The sequence below is a fragment of the Littorina saxatilis genome, linkage group LG2 (assembly GCF_037325665.1).
Source record: "Littorina saxatilis isolate snail1 linkage group LG2, US_GU_Lsax_2.0, whole genome shotgun sequence".
NCBI lineage: Eukaryota > Metazoa > Mollusca > Gastropoda > Littorinimorpha > Littorinidae > Littorina > Littorina saxatilis.
The window spans coordinates 95,266,386-95,293,771 of record NC_090246.1 but is presented as its reverse complement, the minus strand read 5'-3'; the positions used below and the strand labels follow the sequence as shown (position 1 = coordinate 95,293,771).

General features: G+C 41.8%; 2 protein-coding genes across 2 annotated transcripts in view; both read left to right on the top strand.

Moving 5' to 3' along the window:
- Positions 1-1,111: 1,111 nt before the first annotated feature.
- On the top strand, positions 1,112-21,968 carry LOC138960229 (erlin-2-B-like). The gene is made up of 13 exons (XM_070332017.1): positions 1,112-1,183; positions 1,581-1,745; positions 4,160-4,182; positions 4,893-4,973; positions 5,337-5,383; positions 5,973-6,034; positions 7,415-7,540; positions 8,743-8,875; positions 12,813-12,904; positions 13,895-13,984; positions 14,577-14,656; positions 15,270-15,428; positions 19,487-21,968. Exons 1-13 carry the CDS (start codon positions 1,126-1,128, stop codon positions 19,496-19,498), a joined length of 1,128 nt encoding a protein of 375 aa, XP_070188118.1. The 5' UTR covers positions 1,112-1,125; the 3' UTR covers positions 19,499-21,968.
- Positions 21,969-22,678: 710 nt separating this feature from the next.
- The window catches only part of LOC138960228 (wings apart-like protein homolog), a 39,143-nt gene continuing 34,435 nt past the window's right edge, over positions 22,679-27,386 (top strand). The window contains exons 1-2 of the mRNA XM_070332016.1: positions 22,679-22,794; positions 24,712-26,705. Coding sequence (XP_070188117.1) covers positions 24,714-26,705 — 1,992 coding nt within the window. The 5' untranslated portion in view covers positions 22,679-22,794; positions 24,712-24,713. The remainder of the gene's footprint in view (positions 22,795-24,711; positions 26,706-27,386) is intronic.

The window sequence follows — 27,386 nt, the reverse complement described above, 5'->3', positions numbered from 1 at the left end:
AGATATGGGTGCGAAGCGCCGAGCCGACGGCGCAAAGCGTCTAGCTTGCTAGGGGGGTCCGGGGGCATGCTCCCCCGGAAAATTTGGGAAAAAAAGGATGCAAAATGGTGCAATCTGGTGCATTCTGAGGATGATCATTACCACTGAGTTTCAGGCAGCAGATTTTGTCACTGATTAGGCTAATACCCCCCCAAAAAAAACACTTTTTTTGTGGCTGGGGGGGGGGGGGGTCCGGAAACCCCAGAACCCCCCCCCCCCCCCCCCCTCGTCCGCCACTGTTCTCAGTCTCTTTCTTGTGTTTGTCAAGTTCCGGGTCACTGATCACCAGACGCAGACCCAAATCTCAGCGGGAAGCTGATGCATCATTACGTATTTTATGACCCTGATAGCCAAATGAAAGAATCGGTTTGATATGTGTGTCATAGTCGGTGCCAGTGTGTGTGTGTGTGAGCGTGTCAGTGAGTATGTGCGATCATGATGTGTGTGCCAGTGTAGGCTATATGTCAGTCACAGTTTGTGTGTGTGTCACAGTGTGTGTGTGCCACGTCTGTGTGTGTGTGTGTGTGTGTGTGTGTGTGTGTGTGTGTGTGTGTGTGTGTGTGTGTGTGTGTGTGTTTGAAAAAAAACCTATTATGAAAAAGAATCATGAACTTTACCCCCCGCGGGTTAGGGGGAAGAATTTACCCGATCATGCTCCCCAGCATGTCGTAAGAGGCGACTAACGGATTCTGTTTCTCCTTTTACCCTTGTTAAGTGTTTCTTGTATAGTATATAGTCAATGTTTGTAAAGATTTTAGTCAAGCAGTAAGAAATGTTAAGTCCTTTGTACTGGAAACTTGCATTCTCCCAGTAAGGTCATATATTGTACTACGTTGCAAGCCCCTGGAGCAATTTTTTTTATTAGTGCTTTTGTGAACAAGAAACAATTAAGAAGTGGCTCTATCCCATCTTCCCCCTTTCCCCGTCGCGATATAACCCTTCGTGGTTGAAAACGACGTTAAACACCAAATAAAGAAAGAAAAGAACTGTTGATTCCAATGCAGAATAGTGTCAGTATCCAGAGATCGAAACTCCACAAGGGAAGCTACTCTTCATCACATTTTCTTCATAGGCTCCCCTGAGTAAATGGTCACTTCCGGATCGAGGCAAACACACACGCTGTGTAGTGTTTTTGTGAGGTGTGGTAAGTGAGGTTTGACTGGCTTTCCATCCCTGCTTTCCTGTTTTGCACATCGTCAAAATATTATTCATCAGTTAGGACAACCTCCTAGCTTACCTTATGAAGGTGTATCACATTTGTGAGTAGACAAGCGTTAAAATGCAGGCTACTCGAATGACATTGCGAAATCTAGGTTGATCGTGATTTCGAGCTCTGTTTTGCAAACCGTGACGAAACTGTCGTCGTTGGAGTTGGCAATGACACTTTGACAGTCATCATTCTAACAGAATTAAACTATAAATGCAAACACACTTTCTTCTCCAGTCTTAAGTGTCATTTTCTTTGGAAATGGCAATATATATAATATATTGTCTGTGTGAGAAATTATACCTAAAACAGTCACTGACGTGTTATCTTGCAGTTGCGTTGGTGATTTGGATTGAACGCAGCAAGAACCATCGAGTGGCAGAACTGTCAGGTGTCTTCAAAAAGAGAGGCATGGCGAACGAAGCAGTAGCGGTTTTGGCTATAGGAGCTGTGCTGACTGGTGTTTTTATGAACTTCTCTCTCCATAAAATAGAAGAAGGTAATTGTGTATGTGTGTTGTTCCAGAAAGCCATGGTACAGGCCCTAGGATCATTGTAACTTTTGTCATTATTGAGTCTTTTTTTTTTATATCACAATTGTCACAGTCTCCCAAATAAGTCCTGTGTGAATTTTTTGAAACATTGAATCAGTGAATGAATCTGAAAATTTTCACTCTTTGTCTTTTTTTTTACGAGGCAATTTCGGAAGATAGGCCAACAAAATGAAGACCTGTTCAGTTAAGTACGTGTTACATAAATTAATTGTTGGGTTATGGCTCAGTAACTGACATGTGGGTTATAGAGACCTTCGGCTTGAGAAGCGACTTACAGATGTTCAGTGATAAATCACAGAGAAAGGGTTTGATTTAAAACTTAAATGCAAATAGCTGTTGTTGTTTTTTACAAAACGCGGGTTATCAATTTCAAAGTTTGACAGAGAAAGAGTTGTACCTCGACAGTAGGAATACATACATGTATGTATCATACAGCCACTGACTAAGTCCGAAGCCGCGAGAGATGCAGTATGAACCTAATGCCATTGCCAGCACTGTCAGGGATGTCGTTAGGCATCGGACATAGACCGATTAAAAGGCTCAAATGTCCGATTCACTTAGCCGCATGGCGGTCAGATGTCCTATCGTTTTCAACTGAGCGCAGTCATTGTCCGATAAGAACTCCATTCCTTCGGACAGCGCGTTATTTGATAATTTTCCTTTCATGATAAAAATCTTCAAAAAGTGACCGAGCGCTCTCGCGCACAGGTGCACTGAAGTTGTGCAGTGCAGATCTTGCGTTTTCCGAACCGTTTGCGATATGAGCCGTTTGCGTACATCCGTCTACAGCACACTAAAGTTAGGGGTGTGGGAGACAACTCCAACTGACCAAGGCTCACGTCTGCTTTAATTTGCTTTCGGTTAGAGTTGAAGCCCACGGCACTGAATTATGCCACCGAAAAAAAGCTAAAGCCTGCCAAACAACAACAAAAACTGAACACGTTTGGCGTTTCAACGCCATCGTGTGCTACATTAGGGCCAATAACATGGAAAAACACGGCTAGCAATAGCATCATTCTGGAAAATGACAGCGCCAGTGACAGTGTCGCCGCTGAAATCTCCACAATCACGAAAAGTAAAGTTTCGTGACTTAAAGATGGTGTCGGTACAACAGGAAATTCGCACAAATGGTCTTTTAATAAGGTTAACTATTCATGGCTGACCCTGTTTAGTACTAGTTGGTTAGAATTTGACAGCAAAGAGACCATCTAAACATAGGTAAACTGTTTTGTCAAATATGTCAAGAAAAAGCTCTGTCAGGAAATAATACAGTTTGTGTGCCAATCAAACTCAAAGTAAGGCACAAAAAAAAAATAGTCTGTTTTCGGTAACATATAATATATGCAAAAAAAATAGGGTCGGTAGGTCGGGATTTTTTTTTTCTTCCCAAAACCCATATTTTTAAGTGATTTTGCCCACACAAACATTTTTGTTTGGGGGAGGGGGGGTAAACTTTTTTTTTTTCAAATGCCAAGAAAAAGTCTAGGGTCGCGCGAAAAAATAGGGTCGGTCAGGATACCGTAAACAGACTATTTTTTTTGGTGGCCTAAGAGTGCTGGAGTTTTTGGTTGCTTTTTAGTTTGTTTGTTTCTTTTTTGTGTGTGTCCTGTTTGAAACAAAAGTAATAAAATAATATACACACAATGTTGGTGCATATACTGATATGTGTGTGTGCACATGATTTTGTGTTTTGCACAAAATTATAATGTCCTATTAAAATGTCTGAAAGCAGTCAAATGTCCTATTGATGCCGAAGAGCTCAGGACATTTGTCCTATAGGTATGAATTTGTGGCAACATCCCTGCACTGTTGAACATTTTCAATCCAAATCTTTTTTTCTTTTTTGTTTGTGCTGCCCTGACTTCTGTTCCATGTCCCGGTGTGTTCTCACGCCGCCCCATTCCGGCATCCGCTGCTCCATCCACATCTAAAGTTCTTTCCACTGCCAGACCTATCAATTTTACTGACGCTTTAGGGAGGGAGATCAGGTCGCTTCTGTGGGCTACCCTCTGAAGATGACACTGCACTGCTGCCGAGTCACTCCGACAGTGTGCAGTAGTGGGCCTGTCCCGAGCCAACGGACACAGGCCACTCACTACCTACTATGCCACCTACTAACGACATTATCTGTTAATTCGCGAAGCCAGATTGAGTAAGAGTCCTTTCCAGAGAGTAGACCGCCACTTCGCCCAAATCTGATTTTTGTTTTGTCATTACTGGGAGAAAAAATATTTCTTTGTTCCCATGTGATAAATACTAGTTCAGTGTTATTCCCAGGGAGAGGGGCTATTTCAGCAACAGCATATATATATATTTTTTAATTCCTTCATTCATGTATGGTTTGTTTTCTCCTGCTTCAGGTCATACGGGAGTCTACTACAGGGTGAGCTTTTTTTTCTTCCATTCTTTTTGTAAATATAGTGAAACCCCTTTTGTAAGACCGCCAACATATCTGAGAAATTCAAGTCTTGAAAGGGAGATATTTAAACAAAATTTAGTTCACTTTACAGATGTTGTAAACAGAAAAATTGGTAAACTAGGTTCTTAACTCATTGTCTCCCAGGTACGGATATATCCGTACCCACTCATAATAGGGCTCTATCTGACCAGGTACGGATATATCTGCTCAGACTGTTATCTTCAGTCACTTCCTGTAACGTCCATCTAACGCCTGCATTCCAGCGTGTTGATACAGTTATTACATAGTTACTACAATACTGAGTGACCTGCTGTAGCACAGCTGGCCTCGGCTAAAAAGAACTTGGTCAACATAGGTTGGGTAGAAAGTGTTGAAAGGGAGTATGAGTTTCAACTGTAGGTATGCATACTGCAGGGACATGCAAACGGACGGTGAAAGGAAAAGGTAAAATATAAATCCCTGCAATATTGTGCATTAGTTTGACCTGCTTGATATAATTAATTAGTTGAACATCTGAGAAGGGAGACGGGTATGCATGTATCAAGTTTGAGATGGCAGGTGTGTTTTATTGCCATGTGTGTATCTGTATTTTTCAATGTCCTGAGCTTGAGTTATTCTTATTCAACAGCAAACCTGACTATACTGTATACATAATTGATATTTCCCAATTGCAGGGAGGTGCATTACTGTCTTCAACCAGTGGGCCTGGATACCATTTCATGTTACCAATTTTAACTACATTTCGATCCGTGCAGGTAAGCCTGTATACATCACTACATGTGGTGATATAATTGTACTGTTGAGTTAGGACAGTTTCAGGTTGTATGTTCTCTGGCTCAGTGGCTGCATTGAAAAGTCGTGTTGAAGATTTTTGATTCTTACTCTATGGATTAATGATATATCATTATCAAGATTATTAATGTTTTGGAACAACTATTTGGCAGATGTATGGTTGATCCTTCCTCAAATTAAGGCCAGACACCACAATAATTTTATTTCCCAGGTTAGATTTGTGAGACCTGACAATTAGAGCTAAATAAAAATTATTTACATTTTTTTCTCTTACTTGTGGAAATGTGTGTGCTGTTTTATTGATACGTTTTTGTTTATTTCCACAGACCACCCTGCAAACTGATGAAGTGAAAAATGTACCATGTGGAACAAGGTAATGGAATTGTGTTTGTTTTGTTGTGCAGGCATTTCAAACATTTGTTAAACTTTCAAAAACTTGATATTGAAGATTTTAACAAATGATTTTTAATGGTGTTTACTCGAACGACTCGCAACAGTGAAACCTCAGTGTACAAGTCTGCTACGGTTTGCATGTAGTCTTTACTTGAAATTCAAAAATGTTTGTTACTGGTGTGTTTTATTTTGTTCTTTGAAGTTCAACTTCTTGTCGGTCACTGAGGCAGATGCCTCCTGTTTTGCAATGTAGGAATTAAGGATTGTGGGTCATCTATTCTTATGAAATAAGCTCCCAAAATAACAAGTTTCATTCACAATATGTTCATATTTATTGAATCTAGTACTAGTTTGATAGATACGAAAATTAAAAAACTATTTATAACAGAAATACAAAGGCTATGAATGCCTGATTGTGATAGTGATTACATAAATTTAAAAAGTATTTATAACAGAAATACAGAGGCCATGAATGCCTGATTGTGATGGTGCTTGTGTTTTTGCTATGTTCTGCTGCTTTCCAATCTTATATTCAGTTTTGATGTTGATTTGATTTGATATTTTTTCAGTGGTGGTGTGATCATCTACTTTGAGAGGATTGAGGTTGTGAATAAACTGGATGTCACTGCAGGTTTGTGGGAATTGCTTAACATGTTAAGTTAGTGTTGCAGAATGGAAAAAAAATTGCCAAGTGCCTGTTTTGAGATGGTCTTTGGTAAATGTATGACTTACCAAGCAGATTAAAAATAAACAAAAGTGCTTGAATTAGTTGGTCGTTCCACTTGGCCAGAGAGTGCAGAGGTGGTTTTAAAGAAAAAGAAGATTCTGCTAGCAGCAGGACATGAAGCTACAGTGTTTTTTTTTACCCGTCATGTAGCTACATGGTGGTTTTTTTACCCGTCATGTAGCTACATGGTGGTTTTTTTACCCGTCATGTAGCTACATGGTGGTTTTTTTACCCGTCATGTAGCTACATGGTGGTTTTTTTACCCGTCATGTAGCTACATGGTGGTTTTTTTACCCGTCATGTAGCCACAGGGTGGTTGTTTTTTTACGCGTCATGTGTCGCTACAAGGTGTTTTTTTGACCCGTCATATGTAGCCACAGGTTTTTTTGTTTTTTTACCCGTCATATGTAGCCACAGGGTGGTTTTTTTTTACCCGTCATATGTCGCTACAGGTGTTTTTTTTTACCCGTCATATGTAGCCACAGGGTGGTTTTTTTACCCCTCATATGTCGCTACAGGGTGTTTTATTTTCCCCTCATATGTTGCTACAGGGTGGTTTTTTTACCCCTCATATGTCGCTACAGGGTGTTTTATTTTCCCCTCATATGTCGCTACAGGGAGGTTTTTTTTACCCGACATATGTAGCCACAGGGTGGTTTTTTTTTACCCGTCATGTTACGTTCTTACTCATGAATTAGCTTCTATGACCGATAGATCAAATTTCTACGTGTGTTGCAAAGCCACATAATGGCATAAGCCGCAAAGTTTTATTAAGACGCATAGTTTGCTTCTACACTTTACATTTTAATTAGTATGCCATCAGCCATGGCATGATAAATACCTTCCTTTTGGTTCAAGAAGCCAAGTACACCACCATAGACCTGTCAATGATTTTACAAGGGATGTGAGCATCTTTCCAATTAGACACATGAACTTTGGCTGCTTTCTGTCCAGAGTGGGAATTTGTTATTTGTATTTAAATTGTTGTGTGCTCAAGAACCTTTCAGATTAAAATAGATGTCATTTACAAAACTTACTGAGCAAAACAAAAATCCCTCTGCCCAGAAATCAGGCAGGCTGTAGAATGTTTGTATTTTAGTGGAAGAATGTTTTTTTTGTGTGAAAAAACCTGGATAGATATATTGTGATGATTAACAAATTGTTTTACATAGGAAGGAAGGCACCTTTGTCACTCAAAGCTCTCGTGTTTAGTTTTGCAACTGTTTGTGTCTGTATGCTACATGTTGTGTCTGTATGCTACATGTTGTGACCTTTCTTTTGCAGTGTATGACATTGTGAAAAACTACACGGCGGACTATGACAAGACCCTGATCTACAACAAGATTCACCACGAGCTCAACCAGTTCTGCAGTATACACAACCTGCAGGAAGTCTACATCGATTTGTTTGGTAATACATGTATTGTGCAGAGCCCTTCTCTGTGTGTGAGTGTTATGCATATGGTAGACACGCCATCACACATTGCACCCTGTAGAGTTTTCAACTTTTTGTACTGTGATACCCCCCGCGGGTTAGGGGGAGTCCCATATTGGTTGGGACGAGAAAGAATTTACCCGATGCTACCCAGCATGTCGTAAGAGGCGACTAACGGTTGTTTCTCCTTTTACCCTTGTTAAGTGTTTCTTGTATAGAATATAGTCAATGTTTGTAAAGATTTTAGTCAAGCAGTATGTAAGAAATGTGAAGTCCTTTGTACTGGAAACTTGCATTCTCCCAGTAAGGTCATAATATATTGTACTACGTTGCAAGCCCCTGGAGCAATTTTTTGATTAGTGCTTTTGTGAACAAGAAACAATTAACAAGTGGCTCTATCCCATCTCCCCCCTTTCCCCGTCGCGATATAACCTTGAATGGTTGAAAACGACGTTAAACACCAAATAAAGAAAGAAAGAAAGATGTACTGTGATCCCACTTACCATTATCAAAACCGGTATTTCTTTACATGTGTAAACTCTTGCTCAGACAAAGACTGATCACTCTGTTACTTTACATGTGTAAACTCTTGCTCAGACAAAGACTGATCACTCTGTTACTTTACGCCAACCAGTCAAACCAAGTCTTAAACGCAGTGATTGTATTCTACCTGTCAGGAAGAAACCGGTCATACAAAATATAACATGGTATGTGTGATGGGTCGCCGATTTGTTTTCTGGTGTCTTTTGAACATTTTTTGGTAAAATACAAAAAAAATTCAGTTAACATGTTACCTGTTCTAGCGTAGGCATGTCTAAATATATGATGCATGAATGTGATTTTGAACTTCTTACAGATCATATAGATAAATAAAACACCTTCTGCAGGCATTGTACTAATCGTCTTAAACAAATTTTCTTCTCAAAGCACTATACAAAAGTTGCTTTGATTTTTTTTAAATAAAAAAACATCTACCACTGGACCCTCAGACAGACTATAACATATATGTCTACCTGGAAGTGGGAATTATTTGCATAAATGGGATTTTCTACTTGTTACAGACCAGATCGATGAAATCCTGTGGCAAGGGTTGGAGCAAAACGTTTACTTTGAGTAGCATATATATATGTGCAAGCCTGGGAATTCGTTGTATGAATGTGATTTTATACTTGTTACAGACCAGATTGACGAAAACCTGCGTCAGGCATTGCAGCAAGACCTTTACATGCTGGCCCCGGGACTGACTGTGCAAGCTGTGCGTGTCACCAAGCCCAAAATCCCTGAGCAGATTCGCAAGAATTATGAGGCAATGTAAGCATTGAATGTACAATTTTCCTTTTTGATTGTGTCTCTTTCTCTCTCTGCAGTTGTAAGACTCAGCTTCTTCTTCTTCTTCGTTCATGGGATGAAACTCCCACGTTCACTCATTTTTTGCACGAGTGGGTTTTTATGTGTATGGCCGTTTTTACCCCGCCATTCAGACAGCCACACGCCGATTTCGGGGGAAAACGGCTGGGTATTTTCGTGTTTCTATACTGACCCACCGAACTCTGATATGGATTACAGGATCTTTTCTGTGCGCAATTGATCTTGTGCTTGCGCGTACACACGAAGGGGGTTAAGGCACTAGCGGCAGGTCTGCACATAAGTTGACCTGGGAGATCGGAAAAATCTCCACCCTTAACCCACCAGGCGGCCGCGACCGGGATTTGAACTCACGACCTCCCGATTAGGAGGCCGACGTCTTACCACCACGCCACTGCGTCCGTCTGTAAGACTCAGCTATTTCTGTAGGGATTTTTCATTTATCAACCTCCTCTTTCATAGCAACGTGATCCGTTACGAGTGGCACCCGCCTTATTTGCACACAAAAAAGAAAAATGAAAAAAGTCAGGGCTTTCAAGGGAGGAAGTCTGAAATGAAGATATATTATTTACAGAGGTAATAAACAGAAAATCCCTGGAAACAAGGGGGAATTTTTAAAGTGCTGGTGGGGAGGGGGCGGGGGCGGCTTTGGGTCTACTGTTCACTTGAATCTATACTGCCTGTTGTAATGTAGCTCAGTCGGTAGCGCGCTGGATTTGTATCCAGTTGGCCGCTGTCAGCGTGAGTTCGTCCCCACGTTCGGCGAGAGATTTATTTCTCAGAGTCAACTTTGTATGCAGACTCTCCTCGGTGTCCGAACACCCCCGTGTGTACACGCAAGCACAAGACCAAGTGCGCACGAAAAAGATCCTGTAATCCATGTCAGAGTTCGGTGGGTTATAGAAACACGAAAATACCCAGCATGCTTCCTCCGAAAACGGCGTATGGCTGCCTAAATGGCGGGGTAAAAAACGGTCATACACGTAAAATTCCACTCGTGCAAAAAACACGAGTGTACGTGGGAGTTTCAGCCCACAAACGCAGAAGAAGAAGAAGTAATAAAAACTAGTGCAGATCTGTGTGATAAGGCTGTTTATTGTAAAACGAGTTATTTGACTGGAAAAGGCCGTCCATTCCCCTACCATATCAGGGTTCCACATCACGTAGAATTAAGGGTATAATACCCTTTGACCCTCCAAATCACGTACGAGATGCTCTCTGAAGAGGTATGAATACGTAACTGTTTTCTTCCAAAGAGGTAAAAAAAACCGTACGAGTCAAACGCTGAAAGGGTATAGTCTTTGCTAGTTTACAAGCAACAGCACGCAGGCCGCCTGCTCTACTGAGACCACTAAAGTACACGCCGTGTTCGTGCCACTCCTCTGTCGACACTGACACGCCGTAAAGCAGAGGTTGCCTCCCTTGTCCTCAAACTGCGCGATATCTTTAAACTGATCATCTCGATGGCACTGTTCGCTTTAGCCTATCCGGTGCTGTCGCCTGAGAAAAAAAATGGAGTAACTGCATTGGCCCTTGTTTTTCACAGTTTGACTTTGGCGTCAGGTCTAGAGGTGATGGAGATGGTCATGAGGATCTCTGACAGTCTACAAGTCTGGCTTGTTGCTTGTTGTAAATGGTGATGGATGATGGTTTATTGAAGTAGGTGCAAAGACAGTCTATTCCAGTCAGTTGTGCTGTTTACTGATAAGATTTAATCACAAGTCATAATAATGATGCTGGTTTTTGAAGTTAATACAGTTGGTTTCATTCTGTAATTCTTTGTTTCTCTTTTTGCTGCAGTCTTTGTGATTGTGTTCTTGAATGAATGTAAGCACAGCGGAGTAAACTTTCAAAGAAACATTCATCAATTCAGACAGTTCATCATTTTGATTTTACATTCCAAAGAAAATTACACGAAAACTCACGACATGATAGAAAAATAGGTATCCATTGAAGTAAAAAAGAAAGAAAAAAAGACTTGAATGCATTGATACACTATGATATACATGTATTGTCACAACGTCAAAATGGCAAAGGTGATAACTACCAGACAGGCAATCATATGGGAAAAAAATGACATTTCATAGATACACGGATTGTCACTCATACCCTGTGAAAAATCTGGAAGGGGTATAAAAATCCTTTACAGTGGAGTCCGGTTACAACGAATCTCAAGGGAGATACATTTTAGTTCGTTATATCAGTAATTCGCTGCAGAGTTTTCAACCCTAAATGGCCTTAAGACAAGTTTTCCCACTCACCTTCAAATGATCGTCCCATCGATCTTTCCTTGGAGAGTACAATCTCTGCATGTTTTCAACAGCTTCATAATATAATCCAAAGAGGCATAGTTCAAATCTTCACTTTACTGTCACAATTTTAGAAGTAAAATTTAAAAAGTCGTATAAAAGCATGTACTTGTACATTCTGATCAGGATCTGTTGTAGCCTTGTGACTTTTTAGAGCACAGTCATTGCTTAGCAGCTGATAGGAATAGTGAAAACACAGCCGCGGTGGCTGTTCCGTGCACCTCCCGCTGTTTGTTCAGAGTTCGCTCATCACGCGATGTGCACTTGTGTTTGTGTATTTTTGTGTATTTTTGTCTTTGGAGACAATTATTGACATCAGTTCTTCTTCTTCTTCTTCTTCGGCGTTCCAGGATTTTTGGCCTCAGGTCAGACTTCAAGTTTTATAGCTTGAATAAAGCTAGTGGTCAGGATCAGGGAGTCTTTGGTGCCCCAGAGTTGCTCCTGCAGTGTGGCACCTTGTGGCCAGTGATCTGTTCTGGCTTCCTGGTGGAGCGGGCAGGTCTGCAAGATGTGCTCCGGGGTCTGTGGGCCTGTTTCGCACGGGCAGTTCGGTGTGTGCGACAGACCAAGGCGGTGCATGTGGGCACGCAGTCGACAGTGTCCAGTCCGTAGGCGGAAGAGGATGGTCTGCTGATGGCGCTGTAAGTTGGGCATCTGATCATCAGATGGCAGGCTGTGTTGGGCATTCCAGGTGGTTTGGTAGTGTCTTTTCACCAGGGTTTTGGCTTCACACATCAGTTCATTGTAGCCTTGTGACTTTTAGAGAAAACGGCTCTGGGGCGATGAAAACGTGTTTGTTATAAGAGGGGTTCGTTATGCAAATGAGTTCAAAAGGTTCGTTGTAGCCGGAAAGTAACAAGTAAGAAATAGAAGGCTGTCTGCCGGGAAATCAATGGCAGCTCGTTAAAAGCAGGATTTCGTTATACCCAGGTTCGTTATAGCTGGACTTCACTGTACTTTTCTCCTGAAAGGGTATGAATACCCTTGACTTTTGGGGTTGTGTGGAACCCTGCATATTCAGCAAACAGATTGACTTTACATGCGTTAGTGTCTGTAGCTGTGCCTGAGCAGAACTGTGATCAATCAATCAATCAATGAGTCTTATATCGCGCATATTCCGTGGGTACAGTTCTAGGCGCTCTGCAGTGATGCCGTGTGAGATGAAATTTTATACGGCCAGTAGATTGCAGCCATTTCGGCGCATATTTACCTTTCACGGCCTATTATTCCAAGTCACACGGGTATAGGTAGACAATTATTAACTGTGCCTAAGCAATTTTGCCAGGAAAGACCCTTTTGTCAATCGTGGGATCTTTAACGTGCACACCCAATGTGGTGTACACGGGGGGAGGTTCGGACACCGAAGAGAGTCTGCACACAAAGTTGACTCTGTGAAATAAATTTCCGCCGAACCTGGGATCGAACTCACGCTGACAGCGGCCAACTGAATACAAATCCAGCGCGCTACCAACTGAGCTATATCCCCACTGTGGTGGTCTATGTGATTGCTAACGCAAGAAAGAAGGCACTTTTAATGTTGTGGGGACTGAACATTATATGATTGTGTGTTCCAGGGAGGGTGAAAAGACCAAGCTGCTGATTTCTATCCAGAAACAGAAGGTGGTGGAGAAGGAAGCTGAGACAGAGAGAAAGAAGGCCGTTATTGGTAATGTTTTGTTTCAAGATGATTGAACTTGATTAATACCCCCCGCGGGTTAGGGGGAAGAATTTACCTGATGCTCCCCAGCATGTCGTAAGGCGACTAACGGATCATTTTGCCCTTGTTAAATGTTTCTTGTATAGAATATAGTCAATTTTTGTAAAGATTTTAGTCAAGCAGTATGTAAGAAATGTTAAGTCCTTTGTACTGGAAACTTGCATTCTCCCAGTAAGGTAATATATTGTACTACGTTGCAAGCCCCTGGAGCAAAATTTTGATTAGTGCTTTTGTGAACAAGAAACAATTGACAAGTGGCTCTATCCCCTCTTCCCCCTTTTCCCGTCGCGATATAACCCTTCGTGGTTGAAAACGACGTTAAACACCAAATAAAGAAAGAAAGAACTTGATTAATCACAGATAACATTGAGTGGAGCAAAAGTGGAAACAAAAAGCTGTTGGTGATGCTTCAGGAGGTGATGGAGAAAGGAAGCTGAGACATAGAGAAAGAAGGCTGTTATTGGTAATGTTTTATTTCAAGATAATGGACCTTTATTGATCACAGATCATACTAACATTTTGAGTTGAGCAAAAGGGGCAACACAAGCTGTTCTTGTTACTTCAGGTTCTGTGGGAAATGCATACTTTATTTCTTTATTACTTGATTTATTTCCTTGTATTTTGTTTCAGTTTATCAGTCTACGCGTTTTTCTTGTTCAAAGTTATTGCATGGCCACCTATTTGGGTGGCATGTTGTAAATTTGTGTGGTTTGGTGAAAACCCCTTTGTGTTTCTTCTTCTTCTTCTGCGTTCGATATTTATGGCCGTCATATCGTCAGGTCGGCACCTGCCATGAAGTCCGCAGTCTTCAGCAGTTCGGCAGCGGGTCTCCAGAGCTTGGTGCCCAGGATACCCTTTGTGTTTAAAAACAGTTTCAGGAATATTAGAAGTTGGTTGAATACAGTGTGTAATTGTTGCGGAATATATTAATTTGTGCAGAGGCAGAGAAGCAAGCTCAGGTGGCAAAGATCACCTGGCAGCAGAAGATCATGGAGAAAGAATCGGAACAGAAAATTGCAGAAATCGAAGGTAATAAAAAAACCCAGTTAATTATTTTTTTTGTACAAAATGATTAATGTCAAGGTTTGACTCTTTTTGATTGTACTGCTGTCACATTTGCACTTTCCATAATTGTTTTGTATAGAATACATATGTGATACTGGTAGTGTCTTCTTGAAACTACTTGATTTATAAGCTTATCAAAAGTTTCTTAACTCATTGTCTCCCAGGTACGGATATATCCGTACCCACTCATTTGGCTCTATCTGACCAGGTACGGATATATTCGCTCAGACTGTTAGCTTCAGTCGCTTCCTGTAACGTCGATCTAACGCCTGCATTCCAGCGTGTTGATACACAGTTTCTACACAGCTACTACAATTCTGAGTGACCTGCTGCAACACAGCCGGTCTCGGCTAAAAAAAGTTTGTCAACATAGGTGGGGTAGAAAGTGTTAAAGGAACTAACAAACAAAAAATAGACTGATTAACAAACAAAATGGGGCAGAGAGCAGCAACAAGAAACGGACAGAATGAAAACAAAGTAAAACTCGCTTAATTCCTTGCTCGATTTTGATTTTAATGGTGGTTGAATATAGTCTCTGCTTTTTTCATGCTTCCAGATTCAACTCACCTTGCCAGGGAGAAGGCAAAGACTGACGCTGAGTTTTACAAAGTGTCCAGGGATGCAGAAGCTAACAAGGTATACAGATCACAACTTTTTTCCCAAACTATCTTTCTTTGCGATCCAAATAATACATTTGTATGTCCACATTTAGTGCCAGAAGTCTGTAAGTGGGTTGCAGGCAGAAGACTGTTCTAGTGTTTGGGATATTTCATGAGTGTGTGTGAGTATTTGTGTTAACATATGTAGGGATGGCCAAATCATTCGCCCGGTCGCCATGGGCGAGTACATACTCTGCCGGGCTAGTAGTAGTGCAAACTGCCTGGCAACGCACCCGGCTGGCTAGTGAAAATTCTGGTTGTTTGGTTATACTATCCAGTTTCAAAGCATTATAAACACAGCAAAAGCAGCAACTGTGATATGTACCGGGCCTGCGAAATTTCTGGCGGGCTAGTGACTTTTTTGAAGTTACTCGCCCAGCTGGCGAGTTTAAATGTGGAGATTTGGCCATCCCTGCATATGTGTGTAATTTGTATTTCTGCATGATAAATCAACTATGCTCAGAGGAAAATGACTTTGGCTTCAAAATCAGTATCTCTGCAGTTGCATACAACTGTCTGCTCATGCAGTAATTTCTCTGACTGGTTCATGAAATTAATGTGTTCACTAATTTTGTTCTTCTGCATCACAGGTGAAACTGACAAAGGAATTCTTGGAGTTCACCAGATACCATTCCCTTGCCACCAACACCAAGATTTTCTTTGGCAACCACATACCTGACATTTTTGTTGACCCTTCCATCTTGACCCACACAGCTGCAGGAGCACTAGAACAGCCACAGGGTAAAAAGGTGAGGCATCGTGTTCTTGATATATGGGGGCCTGGGTGCGAAATTTTTTTTCACACGTCAGTTGCGGGCTTTCAATCCAAAGGCTGGTTCCGAATAACTACGAACGTAATCGGAAGTTCCGATGTTTACCAAGTCAAAGAGCCGTGTCGAACACTATCCTTGCGTCATCCAGAGATACTGTACAGATCTCTGCGTTGTCTTTGCAAGCAGCTTCGGAGATTTCAAAATGTTTGCTGTGTGCAACACATGTTCAACGACAACATCTAATACGGATATTTTGGATATTTTGAAGAAAAGAACTTCTTTTTCTTGTCGTAAAACTAATACACCCTCTAATTAAAAAGCATGCACGCGTATGGGAGCCACAAACCGCATGCACACTGGCACACGCTGATGCTGGTGATTCTGACTGTACACTGTTACAACTTAGATCTAACTGAACATGATCACGTTAGTCGTTACATCATCAGTGCTATTATTTTGTAGAAACTAAAACGGCACTCGGAGTCCAGTAACAACATATTGAAGTATCTGTGAATGTGTTTCTGGCAATTAAATGAGAACTCTGGTGTACAAGAGGTCTTCTGCTGCAGTGCATGGTGTCTAGATCTGGGTTTTGAAGGCTTCCACCGAGGCTGATGATACTGCCTGTCACAGGCACTCGTCACGAGGTGGGCGGGGCCTATGTCTTACTTGGATGTCACTTGTGATGGACGGTCGTCTTTCCTTATGGTTTAATAGTAGTAGTCTTGAGGGCGCACAGGCCCCGCCCACTTTGATCCCGACCCGCTCGTGACAGGTGCCTGTGGTGGGAAGGCGTTCCATTCGCCAATGGTGCGAGGAAAGAAAGACTGCTGTCTGTATGATGTTCTGCAGGCTGGGAGTTTGAGCCTCAGCATGGATTGAGCGAGTGCTGAGTGCAATTCTTTTCGCTCTATCCAATTAATTCACACATTGACCCTGCAGCAGTGACGATCATTTCTAGATTGCAATCGGCAAAGTTCGTAGCTCGGATTGCACTCATTCCAGCGCTACCGTGTACTGGGTCAGCGAGCCACGAACGACAACTCAAATCGATAAGCATTCGAACACATCGGAACTTCCGTTTACGTTCGTAGCTAGTCGGAAATAGCCTTCGGGATTGAAAGCCCGTAACTGACGTGTGAAAAAAAATTCGCGGCCCGGATAGCTCAGGTGCTAGAGAACTGGACTTGTGATCCTAGGGTTGCGGGTTCGAATCCTGCCCGGGTTAGGATACAGGTCATTTTTATGTGCAGACCCAGAGACGTTATCCATGTCCCACCCCCATGTCACCACAGTGGTACGTAAAAGACCTCGGTCATTCTGCCAGAAGTGCAGATGGCTGATACCACCTAAACACGCATACACTTGTGTATCTCATCTAAAGCCCATCCGATCAGAGGACACCTCCCAACAAAAGACACCTTCTGTTGTCCCTTTTCTTTCTATCAAAATGTAGCTGTCTAGGGAGGCCACCTGCAATATATTTAGGGACAGTTTTGACAGGTGCAAAGGGTGTCCTTTCATCACAGGTACCACTGTTATGTCTTTCATAAGTCATGGCAGACTGGTTTTGTTGGGCGCACGCATAGACTGAATTTGAAAGTATGAACATGAGCATATCTCAACGTAGTTGAAAGAATTTTTTCTGAGTGCAGTTTTCCTTTGGGTTGCAATTTTTGCAGTAAGTTTACTAAGCTACAGACAAAACAAATGATGCATTGTTTTCAGGAGATTGCCTGGGTATGTGCATGGACTGACTTTTTCCTGTTTTAGTTGGAACCCCCCTTTTAAGATCCCCATTTTCAGACTCCCTCCTTTTTAAGACCTTGTTTTCTCAGACTTTCTGTTCAGAACCTCTGTAAAACTACTCCCATTTTCAGAGCCCCTCCTTTTTACATTTAGTCAAGTTTTGACTAAATGTTTTAACATAGAGGGGGAATCGAGACGAGGGTCCTGGTGTGTCTGTGCGTGTGTGTGTGTGTATCTGGGCGGAGGCGACCACGGTGCAAGGGAAGCTCTATGGCAGTCTGGACGACCTACAGCGCACGGCAACATATGGGCGGAGAACCGGCGTTTCCATCTGAGTGATCGACAAGAAGAAGTGTGTGTGTGTAGAGCGATTCAGACCAAACTACTGGACCGATATTTATGGAATTTTACATGAGAGTTCCTGGGAATGATATCCCCGGATGTTTTTTTCTTTTTTTCGATAAATACGTTTGATGATGTCATATCCGGCTTTTTGTAAAAGTTGAGGCGGCACTGTCACACCCTCATTTTTCAATCAAATTGATTGAAATTTTGGCCAAGCAATCTTCGACGAAGGCCGGACTTCGATATTGCATTTCAGCTTGGTGGCTTAAAAATTAATTAATGACTTTGGTCATTAAAAATCTGAAAATTGTAAAAAAAATAATTTTTCTATAAAACGATCCAAATTTACGTTCATTTTATTCTTCATCATTTTCTGATTCCAAAAACATATAAATATGTTATATTTGGATTAAAAACAAGCTCTGAAAATTAAAAATATAAAAATTATTATCAAAATTAAATTGTCGAAATCAATTTAAAAACACTTTCATCTTATTCCTTGTCGGTTCCTGATTCCAAAAACATATAGATATGATATGTTTGGATTAAAAACACGCTCAGAAAGTTAAAACGAAGAGAGGTACAGAAAAGCGTGCTATCCTTCTCAGCGCAACTACTACCCCTCTCTTCTTGTCAATTTCACTGCCTTTGCCACGAGCGGTGGACTGACGATGCTACGAGTATACGGTCTTGCTGAAAAATTGCATTGCGTTCAGTTTCATTCTGTGAGTTCGACAGCTTGACTAAATGTATTTTCGCCTTACGCGACTTGTTAAGACCTGGTTTTCTCAGAGTTTGGAGGTCTTAAAAGGGGGGTTCCACTGTATAAAGATTAGTCAATAGTGTATCAGAGAGTAAAGAATCAAAAAACAAGAAAGGTAAGTTGTTGGAACGTTTGTTATTGACAAAAATACGTTACATTCACAAATATATCGACCCAACGGTCTTTTAAGTGCGCAGACAAACAATTACGTAGTTACGAAAACTTTTCTTGATGGAATTTTCTACTGCCTGCCACGAAGCTGCAACCGAATGAATGATTATATGACGAAATGAGTAGAGTATATATCATAGAGTAATCAAAATATTTTGTGTGCGTATTAGTGTTTCTTGCTGTTTGTTCTTTTCTGGCAAGTTTAAAAATGGTCATGGTGTTAAAGTTTGGGCTGTGTGCCTGGTGTACGGTATGTGCAATGATGTTTAGTAGACCCAGAGCTTAATATATGACCGGACATATTATAACTGGGCCAAAAGCACAAAAGCTAATGACTGTAACAAAGTCTTCTTGGTCTGACTGCGAATATTGCAACCCTTGCGGACCCATGCACACACACCCATGTGTCGGCATGAAGTGTGTTATTTCTGTTATTTATTAGGCCTGGAGTTTTTGAGTCGATGGCTGTTGCTAGGCCTAAAGCATGTAAAAGACTAAAACTGCGAAGACTCGTAGCACATGTCGACTGAATGCTTGTGAAAGTGAAGACTGTTCAGGGATGGCCAAATCTCAAAATGTTAACTCACCAACCAGGCGAGTAGCTTCAAGAAAGTGGTACTAGCGCGCCAGAAATTTCACTGGCCCGGTACATACCACAGTTGCTGCATTTGCAGTGTTTTTATATGTTTTTATGGCAACTCGTTATTACAACCAAAAGTGTTGCATTGGACCAGAATGTTCACTGGCTAGCCGGGCAAGTTTCCAGGCGGTTTCTACTAGTTTGGCGGATTTTTTAATCGTCCCTGCCGATCGAGCGGACAATTTGGCCATCCCTGCTGAAACAAGGCTGGAAGTTTCTGGCCTGGTTTTGTCAGGAACACAAAGGTTCAGGATTGAAAAGTGCAATACGTACATGCTCCTACAACTACCATGCTACCCGTACTTGACTGAATACTTAACTACAGTTATTCTGACGCTGTGTGTTTTTCTCTGCTGCTTGTTGCAGGTAAAAGGGTAACGGAGGTGGAGAAGCCATGCCAGCATTATGGGAACATTCCAGGCCTTATCTGCGAGAAGTACCAGTGCAAAGTCATCTTACATCACATCTCTCCATGTGGTTGTGTAGCTCTCAGAGAGAGAGAGAGAGAGAGAGAGAGAGATATGAGAGAGAGAGAAAGTGAGAGAGAGAGAAAGTGAGAGTGAGTGAGTGAGAGATACTGAAAGAGTGAGTGAGTGAGTGAATGAATGAATAAATAAATAAATGAGAGTGAGTGAAGGGGGGGGGGAGAGAGAGAGAGAGAGAGAGAGAGAGAGAGAGAGAGAGAGAGAGAGAGAGAGAGAGAGAGAGAGAGAGAGAGAGAGAGAGAGAGAGAGAGAGAGAGAGAGAGAGAGAGAGAGAGAGAGAGAGAACAAGAGCACAAGGGAGAGAGAGAACCAACAAGAGAGAGAAAGGGCAAGCAGATACAATACACATACAATCATAGCACACCCAACCCCACCCCTGCTGATTCAAGATCTCTACAAACAGCATCATCGACTGCAACCACACAAAAACGAGAGAGAACATGAAGAGAGTGGATGTTTCGGTGGATACTTTTGCAAGTGAATTTGGAATAAATGACATTTAATTTAATGCATTAGTATCTGTGGTGATGTGTGGTACCATTGCCTTGGGTGTGTGCAGTAATCAAAGACATGCAGTTTACTGAAAAGTGTCTGGAGTAGTGGGCTATTTATTTAAATGTTAACACCTTGAAGAAATTGAAGATTGAGTGTGGAAGATGTACTGTGATACCTTTGTTCTAAGACTCCACTAAATCTAAGAAATGCAGATACTGAAAGAGATGTCACCTAATAAGGAAAGTAAATTTACCGACACTAAAGAGAAAGTCCAGCAAAATGTTTAGTGTCGTAAAACAGCAGTTGTACTGTTTAGAGATAATGCTGGCAGTCGGATAAGCTGGGACGTTTTTCAAATGAGATATCATCAGACACGTTGAGGCATTTTGACCAAAGTAAAGATTTTGTTTTCACAAAGGTAATTCTGCCCAAACTAAAATTGCTCACTTTGATTTTTGTTGAACCAGCCTTTACTGGCTTACGCACAATGGTAATCTTGTGTTTGGATGTACATGTACATAACTGATTCAGCTAATTGCTCCTGAATCCATGTGTTGTCAATTATGTCTTGCTCCTATTTACTTAACTATATGTATTTATTCTAGGGAACTTTACACTAATTGTCACTGACGAATTTGTTAATGAGAAGAATGAGCTTTGCTGTGAATGAATTGCTTGTCTATTGTCATTGTACCGAGTTCCATTTCTTTTGTAATGTTGAAACCCTTTTGAGCTATGCAAAATATGCTGTGTGGTTCTTGTGTGTTTTGTGCACTAAAATCTTCAGATGCGTAGTGTTATGATGTGGTTCTTGTGTGTGTTTGTGAATTTGAATCTTCAGATGCGTAGTGTTATGATGGTGTGGTTCTTGTGTTGTTGTGTACACTCAAATCTACAGATGCATAATGTTATATACTTGACGTAGAGTACTGAGAATGAAGCAAATGCAGAGCAATGATTTGAGATTGTTGATGAGTTAATGTTCACATTGCAGCGGTGTCAATGCATAATAATGCTTTTGTATAACAGCCACACCTCCCTCTCATGCCATAAACATTTAATTTCTTGTGAAAGAGGAAAGGGAATTTTTTTTGTATTTTCTGTAGTTATATTCAGCTTCAAATATTTAGTTTTTGTTTTAATCTGTTTAATGTATCATTCCAATTCTTTTAATTTTGCTTCAAGCAGTTTCATGCATTTCTTTTCAAAATCTATTCTGTTATTATTTTGTTGTCGACAGGTGATGAAATGATTCAGCTTTCTCTCAACTTTCGTTACACTTTCTGTTGTGTGAAAATCTATGAACGTCTGTGTGTATGCTAAATATTTTTGTATATTTCTGATCTTATTACTTTTGTGTATATGTGCCTTGCCAGTGAAAAGGAATGTATACATGTACATTGTAAACATCAAGAAAGAGAGGGAATGTGCATGCCTAGTAGCTGATGTAACAGACACTCGATGCATGTAACAAAAACATGCTCCAGCGTTGAGAGTACATGTACTGTACTTGCAGCGTATAACTTACGGAAATTGTTGCTGTTTATGTGGAAATAATACAAATGTACAAGCATTACTCTCCGGAAATATTCAATAATTATATTGTGTGTTATGTGTATGAAAATGAATATGTTGGACATGTGTCCTGAACATACAACCATGTATGGCAAGCATTGATTTTGGCATTAGTCTGCAGTTTTGTTTCCCTTTGAATGTTCTGCTGTTGGCTGTTTTGTTTTTTCCTTCTTGTTTTTTTTTAGCTTGAGTTATTGTTGCTTATGTGGTAAACCTATTTTGTAATGCTTGAAATGACAAAATTACCTCTGTTATTTGAACCTTGTCTATCAAAATAAATGTTTAACACAGCCTTACAAGTGTGCTTGTTGGGTGAGAATGGTGAAGAAAGAATCAGTGTGCTTTTGTGTCATGTTGTTTTTTACAGTCTTCACAGAGGGGACAAGTTTGCTTTCTTCAAATGACAAGTTCTGAGTGAAAGTTCTTTTCAAGTAGAATTAGTGTGTTTTTACACAAAAAGAAAACAACAGAAACCAGTTTCGGTAAATTCATCACATTTTGACAGCCTGTCTCTGACATCTTCAGGAAGGTATTGACAAGTAAGAAATGACGGCACGTGATGTATTGTGTATTGTCATGATGGAAAGTACATCATTCATCATCTTTCTGCGCGTTCTTTCTTTCGCTTCGCGTTTGTTTTCTTCAAACTTGTTGACCCAAATGACAAGTTCTGATTGAAGTAAAAGAAGCAGTTATACTTGTGTTAATGTCATAACATTACCAATTTAGTGAAGAAAAATGCCAGTAACTGCAAGAAATCATATGCAGGACACATCACAGCAACAGGCCAATCTGAACAATCCACTTATTTGATGAAAAACAACAAAAGTAGGGAAGGATGGTATGGGAAGCTGTCAAACATCAGCACGGTCAAAGGGGAGACAAGCGAGTCCCATCGTTAAATTTCGTTTAGAGTTACTTTTCTTACTTTATACGAAAACAAACCCACATAAACTCTGCTAACTTTTCTTAAACAAGGTTTCTGCGCCTGCGCTTTTGTGCAGAAGAGCTTTGTGGAGTAAAATGGCGCTTACTGTTGTCGATCCAGAGACTTTGTAGGCAAACTTTGCTCCCATGCAGGAAAATCGGAGATATTTTCAGGTAGTCGACGCATTACAGGTACGTGGTTTATCATATTCTTCCTATTTCAATGATATTTTTGACTGATCTAAGCCAGGTTGTGGGCTCAGGGACTCCCAAAAGTTTGTAAACAAGTGAAATCTGTTCCACGGTGTCCACTAGTTCTGTGAAACCACTTGGTCTTTTCATTTCATCGGTTTTGCTGCTTGTTTTTGACGTTTGTGCCATTTTTGTGGAAGCTTTGCTATTCTATTATCATATGCAAAGTGATTTATCTTCAGATGACCACTTGCAGTTGCAGTAGTTCTGATGGTTTCTTCAGTATGAAATACGACCGGAAAATGGAACTGGAAGTAGTCAAGTACTTCTGGGGATTGAGACTTGAGAGGACTAATCCGCAGAACAGTTTTGTTTTTCAATATTATTTTTCTAATTTCCACATATTATGCTGGCAGTAGATGACCATGTCATGCTCGAAACTATGCTAAAAAACACACCACTTACTTGAGAAAACCCCCATGGTTTTTTGGGGGGCGCTATATATATGTGTCACAGGGCTGTTGTGTCACAGGGTCTCTGTGTCACAGGGCCGTTGTGTCACCGGGTCTCTGTGTCACAGGGCCGTTGTGTCACAGAGTCTCTGTGTCATAGGGCCGTTGTGTCATAGGGTCGTTGTGTCACAGGGCAGTTGTGTTACAAGCACTGTTCAGACAGGCTCAAGATTAGGTGAGTTGTCATGTTAGCAGGTCCCAGAACTTAACCATCTATACTTTTTCTTAACGAGAGGGAAAAAACCGTTATTTTCTTCTTCATTTTTATTCAAACCGCTGAAACTGTTTCAGACGGATGTACACTAATATGGCCTGACTATGTTTGCTCTGTGTGTTGGCATAAAATTAGCCTGTTCCCACTTTCTCAGCCTTGAGGCACGAGGACAGGCTGCTGTTGGAGGTCTCCAAAGACCAACCAGCTCCAGGACAGCAGCACTTAAACCTAAGTTCTTCTGTCAACATAAGGCACAAGTTGTTAGGAAATATACAGGAACCAAAGGAACCACCAAATAGAGCTTATTGCTGGCATAGTATGAGATTACGACTTCACTGAGCAAAGTGGATGCAAATCATGATTCATCTTGTCATGATATTTAGATTTCTAGAACATAAGCGTTTACACACACACACACACACACACACAAAACCAACAAAACATTTTTTATTTATATATTTTTTTTGGGGGGGTTAGGGTTAAACAATAAAGATTTGTCAGAACCACATATGCACTGCAGAGATCCACCAATAAATTCTATAAACTGAGCTAGATATAAAGACAAAAAATAGAAATTCCGGGTTTTAAGTATAAACCCGTATTGTAACAAAATTCCTATAAAAGAGGCTTTGAGTGCTGTGACACAACGGCCCCATGACACAGAGACCCTGTGACACAACGGCCCTGTGACACACAGACCATACAGTGTGCCTGTGACACAACGGCCCTGTGACACATAGAACCGCTCCCGGTTTTTGTGCACGAGTGTACTTAAATTAAATAAGTTCTCTAGTCCTTGTTTTGACACTATATTTTTGCATCTGACTGTCATTCTAAATATTCACATTCTGCAATTTGGGCTAATGGGTACATATGGAACTGGAAGTTCATTACCAAATCGCATAGATCTCAAGATGGTTTATTTTCAATTTCAGTGTGGGAATGGGATGATACTTTCTGTTTCATGAGGCTATCCTTGGTTATGCCCATAAAGTAAAAATTCTGGACTGAAAGTGAAAAAGGTGTCCTGATCATCATCTTGTCACATATCTCATGATTATATTATGAACTATTTGTTCTGTTCATCAGCGGTTCGATTTCATGTTTACTGCCTTTAGTTTTACTTCTAACTTTAAGTCTCTTCAGAGTCTTATCATCTGTGAAAATGTCATTCTATATGTTTGTGTGCAGACATGAGCAGTCCAAGTACTCAGCGGCGTTTTGGCACTGCCAAGACCTACGGCAGAGCGAAGGAAAACCCTGCCAGTCGGTCCTTTGACGAGATGCTGTCGGGTAAACCTGCACCCATCAAGTCTTCTGCAGCCTACACGAAATGGGGGAAGACAAACTTTGTAGCCATCAGGGATGAAAAGAAATCAAAGCTGGCTGCACCGCAGGAGCCTGAACAAGTTGTCAAGCCGGCAACTTCAGAAGATCCATTCAGCTTTGAATTTGATGGAGAGGACAAGCGCAAAGCCACCCCGACAAAGCGGGTAGTGGTAGCCACCCAAGAGGTAGCAAGAACCCGTCTGCCAGCATCTAGGCTCATGACGAAGAAGAACGCAGCTGCAGCGGGAAACTCTTCATCCCAGGAAAGTAGTGAATCGTCTTCACAACCGGCCATTGCCCGTCCTGGTAGAACGTACACAAGGTCGCAAGAAGGTCGCGTGAGCTCTGGGTCCTCATCACAGCAGCTGATCATGGATCAGTTTGTAGAGGTTGGAAAAACAATGAAAACAGACTCTGGTATTGAGGTAGTGTACTCCATTGAACCTCATGCTCCCAACAAGACCGACCAGGTGCCTGGAAGTGGAAGGAACTTGCCGGCTCCAACGAGTTCCCAAGAGAAGAGCCCCAGGAAAGCCAAACCAGAATACAGCCCCTCTTCTTCCTGGGAGGAGAGTCCGAAATTTAAGTCGGTCTTAGATGACGACGAAGATGACATCTTTCCCGTAACCTTCCGCAGGACGCCTCTCAAGACGTACACAGGGGAGATCATCACGCCCATCAGTGATGTTTCGGATGACCCTCCCTCGAAGAGAAGGAAGAAGGGGCCCAGCGGTTTGCCCCGTGGACGCAAGCCGTCACGTTACACGGACCCCAGTCTGATCGAGGAGTATCGCAAACGCTACGAAGAGACCCATGGCAGGAGAGAGCCGACCGCCGGTATGTTCAACAGCACTGTGGTCTCCAGCAAAGAGTTGAAAGGAAGCGCGGGCACGACACTGGTGGTGGTGTGTAAGCCCAAGGTGGAAGTGTCGGAGAAGAAGGACGACGTGCAGACCAAGTACTTCAAGAACGTCAAGAAGGAGCTGGACAAGTCCGACAAGAACTTGGAGGCGGCGGAGACCGAGGTTGAGGAAGCCCTCACGATATCGTCCACAGATGCTGAACCTGTCTCTTCTACCCCCACAACCACCAGTCTGAAAAAGTCCCCAGCATCGTCCCAGGAGTCGGGTTCCTCTGTCAGCACACCGACACGGATGCTACGAGTGCGCTTCGCAGATGAAAGCAGTTCAAGTCCCGCTAGTACTAGTTCAAGGTCTCTTCCATCACCCGAAAAAAGGCCTACCAGAGGCGCACTAGCACAGAGGAATAAACCTGTTGTGTCCTCCAGCGTAGTTTCTGTTAGCAGTAGTGGTAGTTCAGCTGGTGCAAAAACTCAAGCTGGTGTAAATACCAGGACACGCGCAGGTGGCAAGCAGTATAGGATTTTCAAATCGCGAGGCCCTCCTCAGCCAGCACCGAAGGAGGTGGCTTTTGCAGACTCCAACTCCCCACCCATGCCTGAGCTGACCAGGGAGGTCCCTGATCCGGCAAACGAGGATGATGGGCCAGGCCAGAACCCTCCCAACATCTTTGACGAGGACGAGACTGAAGCTGCTACTGCCGAGGAGGACACTCCAGTGACTGATTCTCAGGTATCTCAGCTAAGTAGTGAAGACTTGTCCAACAGAACGCAAGACTCTGTGGAAGACTTGTCCGGTTCACAAGAGAGACCTATGGATTCTCAGGACACACCTTCCCCTGCAGCATCTGACGATTCTCAGGAACTGTCACAGGAGATTCCGTCTTCAGCTGAGAGCAGCCAGAAGGATGAGAGTACCTCTGCAGCTCCTCGTCGGTTCTTCAAGTCTAAAAAATCCTCCAGTGCCTCAAGTTTGCAGCGTAAAGTATTTGAAAAGGTAATATTCAGTGCTTAACTTGGTGGGCTGAAATGTTAGTGTAGCACCAGTAGTGTACAGAGCCTGACACAAATGAAGGACTGTCCAGCCAAGTCATGTATACGTAAATTGACTCAGGCAGCTGTACAGTACGCATGATATGAGTTTCCTACAGATCTCTGAAAATAATAGGTATCAAAGCATCTTACAGGACAAGGGCCTGCATTGAAAACTATTCCCACTTACTTTGCAGATCTTATTTGTGACCCTCCACCACGAAATGAGTCGCATGTCACCTCGCTCGGTTCTGCGCTAGGCTTAATTTAAGTCCGGGGAGTGTCTGGAAACAGTGTGAGGGTCACTTTAGTCACAGGCTTATAACTCAAACAGTTTTCGCTCTTTTCTAACACGGTTTTCACCACTGGATAGAGCATACAAAACTCTGTAGGAAAATGTAAAAATATAAAAATCATGCAAAGATGACATGCGACTCATTCCGTGGTGGAGGGTCACATTTTATTTATTTTTATTTTATTTTATTTTATGCAATTTATATTGCGCACATATCTCAACCACGGATTCAAGGCGCAGGGATTTATTTATACTGTGTGAGATAGAATGTTTTACACAATATATCACGCATTCACATCGGCCAGCAAACCTCAAGCCTATTAGGGCGAGCATTCACCTTTCACAGCCTAT

Bases quoted from the DNA above. Each gene is read 5' to 3' on its own strand.
- LOC138960229 (XM_070332017.1), top strand. From the start codon at position 1,126: ATGGTCACTTCCGGATCGAGGCAAACACACACGCTGTGTAGTGTTTTT. The intron at 13,985-14,576 runs GTAATAAAAAAA...TCATGCTTCCAG, and splicing joins GAAAATTGCAGAAATCGAAG to ATTCAACTCACCTTGCCAGG. The intron at 14,657-15,269 runs GTATACAGATCA...TCTGCATCACAG, and splicing joins GGGATGCAGAAGCTAACAAG to GTGAAACTGACAAAGGAATT.